The 16,326-nt window shown below is 43.3% G+C and overlaps 1 protein-coding gene across 3 annotated transcripts in view; it reads right to left on the bottom strand.

The window, feature by feature from the left end:
- tcf7 (transcription factor 7) overlaps positions 1–15,921 on the bottom strand; it is a 57,715-nt gene extending 41,794 nt beyond the window's left edge. For 2 of the 3 annotated variants that reach the window (XM_030100634.1, XM_030100632.1), the window contains exons 1-3: positions 15,443–15,921; positions 15,143–15,212; positions 13,704–13,810 (exon numbers count right to left, since the gene is read on the bottom strand). In XM_030100634.1, the coding sequence (XP_029956494.1) occupies positions 13,704–13,810; positions 15,143–15,212; positions 15,443–15,625 (360 nt within the window). In that variant the 5' untranslated portion in view covers positions 15,626–15,921. The remainder of the gene's footprint in view (positions 1–13,703; positions 13,811–15,142; positions 15,213–15,442) is intronic. The other variant, XM_030100633.1, reaches the window with a different exon arrangement.
- Positions 15,922–16,326: the final 405 nt, after the last annotated feature.

Genomic DNA, 16,326 nt, shown 5'->3' with positions numbered 1-16,326 from the left:
GTGTGTGTGTTTGTGTGTGCATGTGTTTATGTGTCGTTCAGGTGACAATGAGACTCGAGGCCTTTATTTTCCATGGTAAACCACAACAGGCTTAACCTCGCTAAACTGTACACAACAAACACTTGACGTACGCACACACACACACACACACACACACACACACACACACACGCACACACACTTTAGAGACAAGAGATGAGGGGCATGCACGAACACACAGAGTGAGACAGGCCTGCACATCAGAGACAAGTGGCACTGCCGAAGAGTTCTAACCTTGTGCCCTCAGTAGAGCTTTACTACAAATGGAGACTTACAGGAACTTGAACCCAAACAACACACACCTTTAATTAAACACAACTAAATCAAGCATCATTGTTTCCTTCTATAAGCTGCACAGCCACAAAAAAGTTGGTAAACAAAGCAAAAAATCACATTACAGCAAAGGCAAAACTTTCAGCATTTGCTTTACCGATGACTAGAAATGCAAATATAAAGAGCTTTATGAAGCCGTTCATATTGTTTTAGAGTTTTTTTTCATGTTTTATTTTCAGCAACAAAGCAGCATCGATCCTTAAACAGGATACCTTTAATTTAATGAACGAGGAAATGCTCCATAAATGAACGGAAAAAGATGAATAAACTCCTCTTGCTAATAATCGCTTGTTATTTCCTCCAATTTTCCTGAAATCAAACGCCTCTGCTAAATAGCAGCCAAGCTCTCTCTGGAGACATTTATGGAGTTTCTCACCCTGTGGTGAAATGCATAAAGAAAAAACAGATTGATAAAATCAACAGTGTTTTTCTTTGCTTCCACTGATCAAAACAGCATACCACTGACTTGATGTTTCATTAATGGATGCTTAATTGAAACCAGGATTCCCTCTACTGGCCTGGGATTAATGGGACTCTGTGGGGGATAAACTGGAGCCTGGATGTTACTCAAGCTGCGAGCTGCTTTCAGACGGTGTTGGAGTTACCGCTGCCATTAATTGACGGCATTAAGACACGAGAGCCGTTTGAAATGAAAAGCAGAAAGAAAAAAAAAAAAAAATTGGAAGGAGGGGGTTCAGAAGCAGAAACACGGTGCAGACAGAGCGGGGCGGGAACGATCCCAGCGAGTCCTCTGGGGTCCTGACAATGGGCTGCCTGTGCCTGGGCCTGCTGTAAATCTGCCTCAGTCTGGGGGATGATCCAGTGAGGGGACCATAAACACATCATTGATGGAGACGGTGTCCGTCTGAGACTGAATGCTGCTTATTCTGCAAAACACTACAGTGCGACACGTGCTGATTGAAGAGGGCGACGATGGATGGAAAATACCAACAATGCATCACATTCAGTATTTTTCTTACATCACAACTTTTATGCGACTTCACAGCCCTCAGAAAAAAAGACTTTTGATTGTTTTCTTTGTTGAAACTTCGCTGCTCTCCTCGGTTTAATGACAAAGGTTCGTTCCTATTGTTGAAAGTGAAAAGTGTTCTCAGGTTTAGGTCTCATTTTCCTTGAGTGCGGGGGTGAAATGGTTAAAGGTGTTCTTAAGGTGTCAGCGTTTGCTTCAGCATGAGGTTGTGGTTTTGTTTTACCAGGTGCACAACGCGGTTACCAGCTTCTCATTGTTTATTGCTCACTCCCTTCCGCTACTGCAGCGATCGTCTTCCTTCAGAGTTGCCTCTCTTGCACACAAACGCACACAAGCCCTCCACTTCTTTCAATTTCTCCGCCTGCAAATCACTTTCTACTCTTTTTCTTCCTCCAGCACCTGATCAGCTCAATCCGTCCCTGTCTGATAAATCACATATTGTTTCCTTTTGTTGTTCACTTCCTGCCCACTCGCCTCTGTCCTTTCATCTGTCCTCAGTGTGCATACAGTGTTTCCCACATACATGCCCTGTACTGTGTGCAACACCTACGCTGTCACACACGCCCACATACTTCCACAGACACACACACATACACAGACACACACACAGTCGCAGCGTTCGACCACAGCAGGGTGCATATCGCAGTTGCTCTAGTTTGTGTTCGGCTCTGAAAAACGCTCGCAGAAGTTGAATTACCACAACACCTTTTCACACACTCCAAACTGTGAAAGCTAATGCTTAATAGGCACTGTTACTTCCGGGAGCCAATACGCCGCCATCAACATTGTGGTCATTACATCTATTTTGTTTATATCTTTAAAGGACTCCTGAAGGATTTCTCTTTCTTCTCCTGGCTCTCCTCCTTGAAGTCATCTTTTTATTATTTTAGTCACCTCTACCAGATTTGACTTGAAGAAACTATTATCAGTTACATAATTGATAACAACAGTAAGTTCATCTGTTCTTTTTCCATTACGTGAAGGTCGATGGGGTGCGAATATGCGTTCGCCATGTGTTTGTCGTCTCACTGCAGAAAAAGATTCTCAGGACCATAAAATGTGGGCATGGGCATCTTTTCAACTTGTGCAAAACAGGGTGAAACAAAGGTAGGAAATCAATTTGACGCATGGCCGAGCTCCTTTTGAGGAAGCCTGTTGAAGAGGGAATTCCTCCCTTTTCTGACTTAAAAATGACATTAACAGATGCGACATGAGGACTTTCACCACGTTTTGCTACTTACATTCAGCTCTCTTGACATCGCGGACATTTTACTTCCACTGTTACAGAAACGTCTGAACAGCCAAGCTTTTGGAAACGGTTGCACCTTCGATGAATAAATTGTTTTCAAAAATGAAGGAGAGCAAAACAAAAAAGAGACAACTAAGAACAGGACAGGTGGGAATATTTGCGTTAAACTGCAGGCAGCCGTTGGCAAACGTGGTCATTCGTTCTGCAGCAAAATATAATAAAACCTTGAAGTAGCAATCCTGGATTTTACAGTCTCTTATACTACGCACAAGCTTAAAACACTTTAAAAGACATCTAAACAATACATGAATCCCAAAAAGTCAAGAATTCGACATTTCAGTTCTGGGAGACCAGCTGAAAAGGTTGGGTACAGTGAAAGGATCCAGTTATTCCTCCTCTGTTCTTGCAAAATGGGCTCGTAAACTTCAAAATACAAAGTTCTTAGCTCCACTCTTATCACCACCACAAAAACAAAACACTCATTCTTGGTGGTGTCTGAGGCTCAAGGTGTTATGCTCAAACAGTACACGCTATACTGTTGCATTGTGTGTATGCATGATGTATGTTAGTGCGTCGAGAAGAGGAAGGAGGAAGTGGAGACAAAGAGCTGACACTACCAGCGTAAATGAGACAAAAGGCATTTCATGTACAGGAGAGGGCCTCTCCGTGTCGTATGGCGTCGGCGGTGCGACGGACTTTAAACACATGTCCGTACGACGTGGGGGATACAAAGACAAATGGATAGCATATGAAGGTGGTGGCTGCTCCATCTCCGCGGCAGACGGACGAGGATCACATGAGGGAGGATTTGCGCTCCTGTGTGTGTGTGCATGAGATCACAGCCATGTGTGCCGGGCTGCTTCATGCGGCCGTGGAGGCTCCAGCGGGTCTGGGCAGAGCCTCGGGCACGGGCTGAGAGGGGCGGAGGAGGAGGATGGGGTTTGAGTTTCATTTAGTGGACTATTTTTATGAACACTATTTTAATAAGGTGCGCATTAAAAGCGACGATAAAGGTCAGAGGCGGAGGCTGAGGTTTGGAGGGCGAAACATGTGGAAGAGGAACGTTTTTTTTTTTGTTTTTTTTTTTGTTACAGGACATCTTCAATCACTAGCAATAACGCACCAAACAGGAAGGTTTACTCTCAGCAAATATCCCACGATGAAGACATTTAATCTACTAAACAAATCATGAGTTTGTTTGAGTTACTCAGGAGGTAAATACAATACGTTACTATCAACGAACACGCCTGTCTGATATGCGCTCAAAGACCCACTCAACTTCAGAAGTCTGGTTTTCTCCACCGCAACATTAAGTATTCTCTCTTTTAAACAACATCAAAATGAGAGTTTCTGATTTAGAAACAGACAGATTGTTCGGATGCAAACAGAAATCCCATTCATACCAAGAGGCCCATCGCAGTGCCGTCAGACAAAATACTGAGAAACAGTGGTCAAAAAGGGAAACAGTATTTTATTTGAACATCAGAAATGTGGACTATGTGAGGAGCTGCAGGAATAACCATTTTTTAAAGTATTAGTTGATCAACTGAAGTGCTTTTGGTAATTACAGGGGATTGAGGCTAGTAATTACTATTTCCACTGGTTACAATTTCACTCTGAGTTGTCTTCACTGTCTTTGATTTTCAAAGCATATTTGAAGAGTTTAGGGGGGGGGGGAAACCCCAACCGAATCAAAAACAAGCAATAGAAACCCGTCAAATGGAGTTTGGGTCAAATGTGAGAGGAGTTTTTTTTTTCTCTTGTTAATGATATGGATGGACTCCAATTAGTTTCACCATTAAGAATAAGGTACTGCGGGTCAGAAGGAGAAAACCAGTGGTTATAAATCATCATTTCAGCCTCTTAATAAAGCTTCCGGTGAGGGAGAGGTGATGAAAACTGCCTCCTTAAGTCCAAACGCACAGCTCGCAATGATGTTCACGAATATGTATAACCAGCAAAGAAGATTTAAAGTACGGGCGTACACCAGAACTGCGCGTGACGTTAGCTTCTCAGACCCTGGAGACACAGACACACACACACACCTCTCAGTAAAAGAGTGTAAACAGGCTGTAAATTTCCTCGCAGCGGACAGATGAAAGGCGGGGAGCACATGGCAAACTGTCATGTATGATCACATACGGCCGTCACTCGGACTCTGTTTGCAAACAGCACAGAGGCAAACGCCCCATGTGGGGCGTTATGAAGTCTCCAGGCCAACAGGAGTGCACGAAACCAGCCAACACACACACTCCATGAGCCGTACTGTCATCATAATGAGATTCACTTCATGTTATTCAACATCAGCTTGTTTGATACACAACCAACAGTGATGCAGATTTAAACATATTCATCCAAGATGTTCAAAATATCCTGTTTGAGACATTAATCATTTAAATGTTATCACCCCTCTTTAGATCAAACTGGGTCCTCTATGAGGCTCATAGAAACAAATTCCTGATTACATAAGTGTTGCGGTCTCGTGTTAAACATGATTTAGTTTCCTTTTTGGGAAAGTACGAGATGAGTAAAAACCGCCCTACAGAGAGAAAAGTGATCGTGATATGAAACCGAGTGATTATTGACAGTAATGAAGAGGAAATGAAACAAGACTTAATTCCCAGAGGTCACATGACTTCTAAAAAAAAAAAAAAAAACCCTGTAACACAAACAAAACAAGTGTATTAATACCCAGTGTCACACATGATTCAACATCAAAACTGTTCGATTCACACTCATATTCAATCAACTCCTTATTTTCCGTACACACACACACACACACACACACACAAAAACACGTGCACACACACACACACACACACACACACACACACACACACACACACACACACACACGTCCTCCTCAAACGTTACTTAACATGTGAAACACTGCTTCATGCGGGCTGACAGGTGTTTATCTGAAACTCTGCACTGACCAAGGACACAGCGGAGGGGGAGGGACTGAGCCCGCCGACAGGCTGTCACTCTGGCCCACTGACCTACAAACATTGCGATGGAGATCTGTGTGTGTGCACAAGTACTGATCAATGACCGGCCGAAGAAAGATTTAAAACAATGATCGAGCATAGCTGCCCACTGAGGGGATACAGCTGTCGATATCTATGCCGGTAGAAAGGCAGAGGGATGAGGCTGCTCCTTTCAACGGCACGAATGAGTAGATACGAGTGACTGTATCGGTTTTGGAAAAACAGCGAGAGTGAGCTGTCACTGATTAACCCCGAGCTGAAAACACACATCTGGGAGGTCCAGACAGCTCACTTTGTAAACAACCACGCACAGGAGACTTTGAATAGTTTCACTCTGCGAGCCGGTGACTCACCTGGGCGCAACATCCCACTAAACACACAAGGACACACACACACACACATACACCAGACAGAGTGAGAAGCAAACAAGGAGCTGAATTTTCGAAAAAAAAAAAAAAAAAAAAAAAAAAAAAAAAAAGACCACATGGCAAGTCTTCCTGTATTCCAAATTAATTTCCTTGAAAAAAAAAAACCCCAAAAAAACAAAAAAAAAAATACCACCATCTCTTCATTTAAGTGCTCAATTCACAACAGGAAAAACATAAGTGCAACAGTTAAACTACAGATTTCCGTCACTGGTAATTTCACATGTTGTTGACCAATGAATTTAATGATTTCAAATGAGACTAAAAAGTGACTCAAGTATGATTCACTGCCTGAAGTTTAGCAGAAAATGACTCGCACACACACCACAACAAAATAAACTCGATACTGATGACTCTGAAAAAGCTCCTCCAGTCATGTTGGAACACAGAAAATCACTTTCTTCAACAATGTGAAAAGTTTTTGCATTCTAACATAACTGATTCGACGTTCTAAGCAGTCGGTAGTAATTTCAGCAGATTTTATGAGTCTGGATACGACAGTAAGTTTGACTCCATGTCCCACTGAAAAATGGAGGCGATTCCTGCGAGACACAACATTAACAGTCTTATCCTGTGCATCAGTTACGTCTGACATCGTGCCTTCAGCGAACTGGCACGCTGAGGCCCCGTCTACACGACAACATTGTTCTGTCAGAAATGTTTCATGTTTAAAGAGCAAAGTTTTGAAAATAATGTCCACAAGAACACACAGGAACTGCAGAAATGCTGAAAACATTGTAGTTGAGTCGGACGTCTACTGGGAGTCATGACTCTCTGGAGGCCGCCATTGTTGTTATTGTCTACCTACTTGTAATGTATAAGAAAATGTGTTTCTCAAAAAGTTCCATATTCATTAGTTCCAAGACCAAAAACACAAAGAAAGTTTTCCATTGTCGCTTAAAATTTGTTATACAAACAGAGTCTAAGCTAACAAGAATAGAGCAGTGATTAAATTATCATTTATGCACGGGAGAAAAATATCAGAACGGAAGTAGAAAAAAGCACAGTCCAGTTTAAAGTCACTCTGCTGAATCTTTATGAAGTAAAAATTTATTTTTGATTTGGAAAAACATGAACACTAATCTCTGCAATCATCAGGACTTTGAGTCATCTATATTTCATATTTTCTGCAGAAAGATTAATGCGGATTTCATATTCTGATCAGTGAGAATAAACAATCATTGATTTTTTTTTTAAATGTGCATGCGCTGTTTGTTCTATATAAACAAGTCAAAACAGAAGGAAAAAAAAAAGTTAATTAAACAAACACACACTTCCTTTGCCAACACCTGTCTTTTGCTGCTCCGCCGTTTCCCCCGCCCTTCCTTCCCACAGCACCGGGAAGAAATAAATGGATGAATAATTACAGGTATAAACACCTCGGGGCCATCCGAAGGGTTTTTCTTCATCTTCTTCTGATATTCTTTTAACATTTCCGCCTCTTGAAATACTCGTCTGAACAGTTTCTCTTCAGGTGCCTTCACAGGCCGCTACTTCAAAGCTGGAAGGGCGATGAAGAGGCTCTTATGGTCATTTGTATTTTAATCTTCCCCCTCCTCTTCCCCTCCCTTTACAATGCCACCTTTACTTCTCAAGTCCAACCTCTTTAAAATCTATTTATCTGTCCTCACACACATCTTTTTTGATCTTTTCGGTCATGCTTTATCGGTAGAGGAGACTTCAACAAGTTCACAAATGATTATTTAGGAATCAGTTTTACATCAGTGAGGTTTCTCAGAGACAGAAGAAATGTTCAGGTAGGATATTTTCTGGTTTGACGTGAACTTATTTCCGGCAGTATTCTCAGATTTCGTGATATTTGGCTTCTGTCAGGGTGACACCCTTAAAAAAAAAAAATAGCAGAAATCCAGGGAATTTGTTCAAATTTACATCAATGCTTTTGGAAATCTTTAAAATCTATGGATCTACTCCGTGATCAAACCCCCTTTAACTGCCACATATTCACTTTATCGGCCTTAAATACATGCACTCTCCTAAACTTTAACAGCTTTAAAGAGGGACAAAACACCCTGATTCATATCGGTGGAGAAAAAAAAAAAAAAAAAAAGCAGACTTTCTGCTCGAGCTGCTTTCCTCCGAGGCTTCGTCAGTCCGAGCATGCGAGGTCCTTATCGTTGCCAGTCAGAGGCAGGGAGGCCCCAACGCTGCTCATCCCGGCAATGGGTCTGAATGGAGGGGGGGATTAGGGAGGCCTCAGCCTGTGTTGGTTCCATTGTTTACCGAGGGACTAGGGGAGGGCTGAACAACCCCCCTGTCAACACCGAAATACAATAGAAAACAAGGAAGTGGCGAGATCCTAGAAGCTTGCACACACACATGCCATTCCCTTGATCTTGAAGGATCGACCTCGTATTATTTGGGGGATACAAGGGGGAGGAAGAAGGGGACGGGGAGGGGAGTGTGTGTGAGCGGCAGCAGCTGATTTCTGAATGGATACAAGAAAGAAGGAGGAGACTAGAGGAAATGTTAATGGGGTCGATGCAGAGGGTTACTCTGCCCTGAAAGAAATGTAACAAGTCAATATTTCCATGTTTACTAGTTATGAGAAACTGATGAAGGGACATTTTGAAATGTGCATGCTTGACAAAAAAAAAAAAAAAATCAAAACATTCAAAGTGAGATTTTGGAAGTTCAGCAATGACAAGAATTCACTCCCACCCTTCCAAAACAACAGTCTCTAGGCAGCCTTCCTGTCAAATTTCTAGCATTTCGTCTTTGAAATCAAATGTCAAACGAGCAGAAAATTCCCCCAAACGTGACAACGGCGGCCCGCACAGCTGCCGAGAGAGTGTAAATTCCACCGACATCTGAATCAAACGCTTACAGGCATCCTGAAGAAGCTGGATGATGCCGTTTACAGTCAGTGTCCAGGTACAGTCGGCAGGAAGGAGTCTGAGAGCAGCGCGCCGTCTTGAGCGCTCGCCGACATCTTCGTGTGACCACAGCTTCCACATCACAGGGAGTTTCACAGTGAATAAAACAGCACGCAGCCAAATATCTGAATAAAAAGCTCAAACTGCTTCCGACGTCTCTTTCCACTCGCAAGGCGTGTGGAAACTCACCACGAACACAGGGGAGTCTGTCTTCATCAGGCACGGAGAGACTAATTACGCCTCGAAGTGTGTCCATGCAGGCTTCAATCTAGAATAGGTGTGCTTGTTTCAAGCTCAACAAATCGTCGGAAAACCTTCAGCAATAACCCTCGACCGCCACTCACTCCTCACTCATGAGTCACAGCTACTTCCGAGCAATGTAGAGCTCCTGTTTTTGCTTTAATGGCCACACACCAATTTTAATCAAACAAACATCAATCCCCAGGATTTCATCTGTAGCTCTCTCTCTCTCTCTCTCTCTCTCTCTCTCTCTCTCTCTCTCTCTCTGTCTCTCCGCCGACCTGCTGACACTGCTTTTCCCATTTGAGCTGAAGCCGAGTGCGGCGCAGCAACTGCAGTCTCCTACATGAAACAAACTGCAGCCACAGCTGTGGATGATGGCTTTGCATTCGTAGATTTGTTCCTTGGTTTTTAAAATCTTTTAAAAAAATAACAAAACATGTCGACAAATGTTCATGACCTTAGATTAATATCAATAGCTGGAGGGCTGTTTGTTGTTGTTGTTGGACATGGAAAACCATGATCATGACTGTGAATGTTGGGAGTAGGAAAAGTGAAGGAGAGAAAGACGGGTGCTGAGGAGGGAGAAACGTTGCGTCGTTATTAACGGTCTCCGCTCTGCTGATGCTTGACTCCACGAGACGACAGACTCATGATCCCTTCGAAAAATACTGTCTCTTGGTAATCCGCGCCGAGCGAACGTGGTACACGCACACTCTGCTGCACACACTCACACACACACACACACACACACACACACCAGACGGCAAACATTAGCACACAAAACACACCATGAACCCATGGATACAAACACAAGCCTAAGGCAACAAACTTGAGGAGAAAACATGCAGATGAATCCGAATTCACAGAGAAAAACATGCCAAAAATCTTAGATGCATACAAACTACTTAGTGTAATAAACCCGAACTGCAACCATGCGCAGAAAAAAAACATGCACACAAACACAATGTGCACGGCGCTACACACTGCAGATAAAGCTTTATCCAAAGACAACAAGCTGAGGGAGTTTAGTCATATCTCTGAATCCCACAAATCTCCTCCTTTGGGCCACTTCCTCTGAAAGGACTCCTGATATCTCCATTAATGTAACAACAGTGAAATGTCCCATGAAACGCTGTAATAAGGAGTATTATGGCTGAATGGGATAAAGAGGGACTAGACATCGCAGCACTCTCTCTAGTGTGCAGTCTCTTTGGAAACAGAGCCTTCTCAGCAGAGATAAGAAGCTTCTATACGTAAGATGTTAACATTAATACCAAAATAATACAGGCAGCGATTTATCGGCCGTTTCGCCTGTTTCTGCTTCAGTCAAACATAGAAAAATAACATTTTAATCTGTCGCAACGACAAGAGCGCTGGGGATTGTATTTCTTCTTATTCTGTGAGGCACAAAGTGGCCCCGAGAAGCACAAGCATACAACACGTCTGTCTTTAACCCTTTCAGCTGATGCTGCGGCGAACACAAATACGGCTGATTGGAGTATTTTCTCTGAATGCAGAAATAACAGCTGAAATATTTTTATCATCAATGAATTCTAATTGATTTTCAGCTTTTAATAATTGCCTGACAAAAATGTTAAACCATTTCTTCTGTCGAGGCCAAATTTTCAGTGCAGCTAAATCAAATGTATTTAGTTATATTTATTCTATTAAACCACCAATTATTACTAAATATCCTCATTATGTCTCCCAGAGTTAACAATTTGATTGAAAGCATAAGAAATCTTCTCAAAAAAGCTCTGACATGAGCAAAAAGATGTTAAAGTTATGCATATTTTCAATGGAAATAATAAAAACCAGGTTTGTCTCATTGATGCAGAAATCAGCAATACAAAGACAGCAGATTTTTTTTCTTTCTTTTTGCATTTTAGTGCTTTCAGGGAAAGTATGGTAGCCAAGAAGGCTGGATAACAACTCATAAATCTTCTCTCATCAGTAACTGCAGCATTTATCTGTCCACACAGTACAACCCATGCTCATAATAAAGCGTCAACATTTCCTGAAGCAGTGCTTCAACGAACCTGGCTGACTGCAACAAACAGGCAGCAGGGATAAACTCCTCGCGGAATGACTGACATGAGTCCAAACATGTGTCGCCATGTCCCACATTAACTCCACGATACTGGGAAAACGCCACGCCGCCTTTTCCTTCCCCTCTGTCACTCACCGAGGCCTATATTTTCTGATGCATCTCCCCCATCCGTAATCATCACCGTTCCGCACATGGCACCCCAAACATCCCCCCAACCCCAACCCCCCCCCCCCCCCCCCCCCCCCCCCCCCCCCCCCCCCCCAAAAAAAAAAGACTCCCTGTAACCACTATTCTCAACAGCTTTCAAGTGGCAGGTAGACGGGGCCCGATACGCCGCTACCACCTCACAACCAGCGGGCTAATTACAAGGGAAGCTGCAACAAGTGAGCATTGTGTGGAGTCTCCAAGACACACGGGTAAAGAAAGTGCTCTTTATCTTCGCCACCACCAAAAAACACCCACTACCACCACCATCTCCCCCGCTTTGAAGAAATCCCACCCTCGACAAGAGAGATCTCTGAGAAGCTTTAGCCACTGACGCTCCGGGGACAAGGGGAAGAGATGAGAAATTGCACTCGCTCGCGTCATGTTTGCCTGTGAGACGCCGCCGGATGTACTGCGTTATGAGACCCAGCGCGTGAGCGTGTTTGAGGACAGGAGCGCGTCTTATCGGACGACGAGCTGATTCGGTGATAAGTCTCAACAGGGGGGAGATGGGACAAAAGCATGTTGATGCATTAAATGAACAAAATCTGGATTTTCTCCCAAATTAAGAGGTTATCGTGTACTGTTACTCTGCTGAGCTGCAGTGCAGGTACAGGAGAAGTGTTGTGTTATTCCAATCGAGCTTCTACTAAAAAAAACCAAATCCTTTAATTTTAAAGAGAGGAGATAACATGTCCACTTACAGGGAGGCCGTATCTAACAACTGTAAACTTCTCTGGCCCTTCAATGACCCCTTTTTCACCTCCCATTTCTCCCGCCAGGTCTTGACCCAGACGCTGACACTCTGGAAAAACGTCAAGGTGGCACTAGGAAAATCGGATTTTTCGGGCCGTGAAGCAAGATTTTGTGATCCAGCAGATCGTCTCAGTCTCCGGCGCATGTGATCCCCACAAACAGGCATCTATGCTGTTTAGCAACATCTTGTCTACTTGAGCAGGGGGTTAATTCAGGCAACAGGATTACACAGCACGTGAAAAATGAATTAGGCACAACCACTCGTGTTTGGTGCAATTAGTCAGCCTATCCATGGGTATCGGTTCTTATGGGTGACTTGAAGGGATTTTATGATTAATTTTTTAGGGTTGTCTGGCTGGGTGAGAGCTATAGCACACTTGAAATCCTTCCACGAGTCTTTCTGATGTTTGTTTTTAGCGGTTTAACACTCAGAGCTGCCATTAAAGGCTGCGACAGCCCTCTTGTCGTTCACACTCGACGCAAACAGATGGAAAAACGTCATGTGAAGTGCCTCGCGATGACGACATCTGTCATATTCCAGGTTCAGGAACGGCATAAACAAAAACAAGCCCCCTTTTTTTTTTCTCTCTCTCTCTCCGCTCGGCAAGGCTGCGGCACTTTGATTTCACGTCGCTCCGTTTTAAATACGGCTCGGTTTTATAAGGCAGTTAGAGGGGAAAGTCGGAGCACATGGCGAAGTTTGTGACTGATTTGCAGCGATGCGACAAGCGCTTTAGCCCCGACAGAGCCTCTTTTATGCCTCATCCAAACCTACGGGCCTGCTCGTGCACCGTGCTGGAGCGTGCTGACAGCTTTGGGTTTGTCGTTTGAAAACTTGATGGAGGTATTTCTTGGATTTATTTCATGCTCACGTCGTGAAAACACGCAGATCCAACTAACGAAGCCGCAGCTGTAGAAACACAACTAAAAGCAACATCTGAAAATGTGCTTTTAATCCATTCCTCTGAACTGAGAGAAGAAGCATTAAAAAATTATGTATGTCATAGAAAGAAAATCAGAGATTAAAAACAGAGGATATAAAATGCCGATTTCACTTGAAAGGAGGAAACATCACTGATTTTTCATGGCTGATAAGAGTGAGTGAAGTTTATAAAATTCCATCTCAAGAGAAAAAAGAAATATAAATCAGTAAGGGAAAAAAAAACAAAAGAAATACATAAAAGAAGTGTTTTCTCATTGAGTTCGTGTTCGACACATTTGTATTCTTGTTCGTTATCGGCAAAGAAATCTCTATTTTTCATTTATGTGAGCTTTTTTTTTTTCCTGTCATCATCAGCGATGATGGGAAACCATTTTAAAAGCTTTGCTGACAACACGACTATCACCAAATATTCGGCTTCTCCCCTAATAGACCATGTGCACAGAGCTTGAACTTCATGGTAAACAATACAAAGTGCACGCTGAAGTGCAAAAGCTCCGATAAGAGGTTTGAACTGAGGAGACCATCAGGCGAAAAAGCAGTCAGCAAAGACCAAAACCAGCAGGAGGATTGCAACAGAAAGTGGACTTACAGATGGAGAAACCGAGCTGTTGGGGAGGTAGGGGTCTGGCAGCATCAGGAACGGATACCCAGGATATGCCGAAGACTTGTACATGCCTCCATCTTGTTGCTTTGACACTGATGTTAGACAGAAAAAAAAAAGCATTAGAAACTCTAGTACCTGAAAAGACTTCAAACAAGAATTGTAAATACCAAATACCATGCCCTGTGTGAATGAGACTCTTCACGTTGTTCGGCACCTCAAAAAAAGAAGGTTACACTTTGAATGTGTTGATTAAAGCAACACAAAATTTTATACTTACTCGTGCAATGATGCTAAAAAGGTAAAGCTCAGAAAAGAAAAACCAAACACAAAGCTAAATGTGCGTATCAAGCATGCCATCTATTTACAAGCTTTCTAGCAAACGAGGGTCTATCTTTGTATGAGCAGAGACGATAACCGAGACAAAAGTGTTACAACTGCCACGCGACACAGGCGTGAACGACTGCAGCCTGTGTCTTCATTTGCGTCTCACCACCAGCCATATTAAGCATCAGAGGCCTCTGAAGGTCAGCTAGAGTGCAGGTATACCTGAACACGATTAACAGAAACACGTCACCTCAACACCACAGGTGGGAAATAAGTGTCTTTGAATGTAGATTCCCCTATAAGCGTCTGTGGCATTGACATCAAGTTTAAAACTCCTGCTTATCACCACTAGGCTTTTCCAGAAGTTGACAGAACTTTCCGACATGGCCCGATCCAGAGTGGCAGCACGTGAAGTGATGCAATCCAGGCGGTAAACTCTAAATTCTGTGGGCCTCGTGCTGTAGACTTAAACAAAACCGCAAATCCAACGTTTTCGCTATAAGAATCACAATGTGAGAGCATTTTCTTTCCTTTCATAAAGGCTAGCAATGAATTACACAACTAAGTACAGCCTGCAGTGACACCTATAATTAAACCTGCCATGTATACATACTCTAAATGTGCCTTCATGTAGGGAGGGTAATTACTCTCCTCTTTTGGGTGGTAAGTTTAAAGAGAAAAGGCAAAGAGAAACCTCTCTGCAGGCACTGGTGGACCTGTCTTTAAGTTGAAACATTAAAAAAGTGAACCTAATTAATCTAAAATTGGATTTGCATGCAAAAAATATCAAAAATCTCCATCCGGTTGAAAATGTTGTAGACGAGGATTTATTTCTGCTTGACTTTCTCCACAGTTTTGCAGGTTTAAACCAAACAAAGTAAAATCTCTTTGAAAAGAGCGAGAAAAGCTGCCCAGCATTTTTTACAGTGTACACCTGAAAGCAACTCTTTTGAAGTTAGCGCAGCTGCACGTGTCACCGATTTATTTCATAAGTTCACTCCGCGTCCGTGCGTTCATCTATCTTTCGACAGTTCACGTTAATGAGTACTTATGTATCTTTTTATTTATTTATTTTTTAAATTTTTATTTGAAGAACTCACCGGCGTCGAGATGCTCCCTGTGTTTGTCCGGGAAGCCCCTCTGCTCGCCCTGCTGTCCCCGTCTGACCGCCTGAAAGGAGCCACAACACACCCGGAGTGAGACCCTCCATTCACATGAAAAAATAAATACAAAATAAAAGAAGAAGAAATAAACTGTCCAGAGTGAGTTTATGGACACATTTATTACTTTATGATGTGTTTGAGTTATCACCACTGTAAACATGAAGGAAATCCAGTGCGCCTTTTTGGCTTCATTCACTCAGATCCACGCACACACACACACACACACACACCACCCACCGCTGCGTTTGGACTTTGATTTATTTCCGACTCGTTCACCAGGGAGGACTTCAGGTCGGCCAGGTCTCTCTCCGTGAAGGCGTTCTCCTGGATTTTCTCCTCTTGCTCCCCTTCGTCTTTGAACGATATCATCTCATCATTCGCTCCCAGGTCGTCCCCGCCGCCGCTGCTGAGCTGAGGCATGTCTACTTCCCCGCCTGCGAGCTTTGGCTACACGCGTTTTAAAAACAGTGACCGCAATCTAAAAGGAAAAAAAAATTAAAAAAAAAAAAAAAAAAGAAAAAAGTATAAATAAAAGAAGGAGAAGGGGGTGCAGTGTCGGCTCGTCCTCAGTCTGGGGCGCCTCCAAAGTGCAGAAAGCCCCGGCACATGCAGGAAAAAGTTGAGCTGTTTCGTCCCCCGGCTGGCTGCTCGGTACAAGACTAATGTTTCCCTACAACAGCAAACAGCTCATTTGAGCCCAAGACAAGGCGAGGAGATCCGACATCAAAGGGCGCCGAGCGGATGATTGACAGGTCCGATGACTTGTTGGGGGGGTGTTGTACGATTGTTTGGGCAGAGGGCTGAGCTTCTTAAAGAGACATCACCTCCCCGAGCTGCGCTCCGCGCGCATTATTCATGACCTCCAGGGGCGCGTTCACACCATCCGCGGTCCTCCGCCTGCCCCCACGACTCCACCGGCAGCCAGGCTGCTCGCGAGAAGGGGTTCAAAGGTCGGCTTTTATCATCGGACCAAACTTATTTACCTGTGCTTTAATAAAATTATTATTTTTAAACATTTCAAAATCAAGAAAACTGACATGTTCTTCATTTCTACCCTTTTCTTCTGTATTTGCTCCAAATAAGAATATGATTCAAGGAGTTTTTAATATTATTGCAGAGCA

The sequence above is a fragment of the Salarias fasciatus genome, chromosome 10 (genome assembly GCF_902148845.1).
Source record: "Salarias fasciatus chromosome 10, fSalaFa1.1, whole genome shotgun sequence".
NCBI lineage: Eukaryota > Metazoa > Chordata > Actinopteri > Blenniiformes > Blenniidae > Salarias > Salarias fasciatus.
The sequence above is the reverse complement of the archived record's forward strand: the minus strand, read 5'-3'. Positions and strand labels throughout refer to the sequence as shown.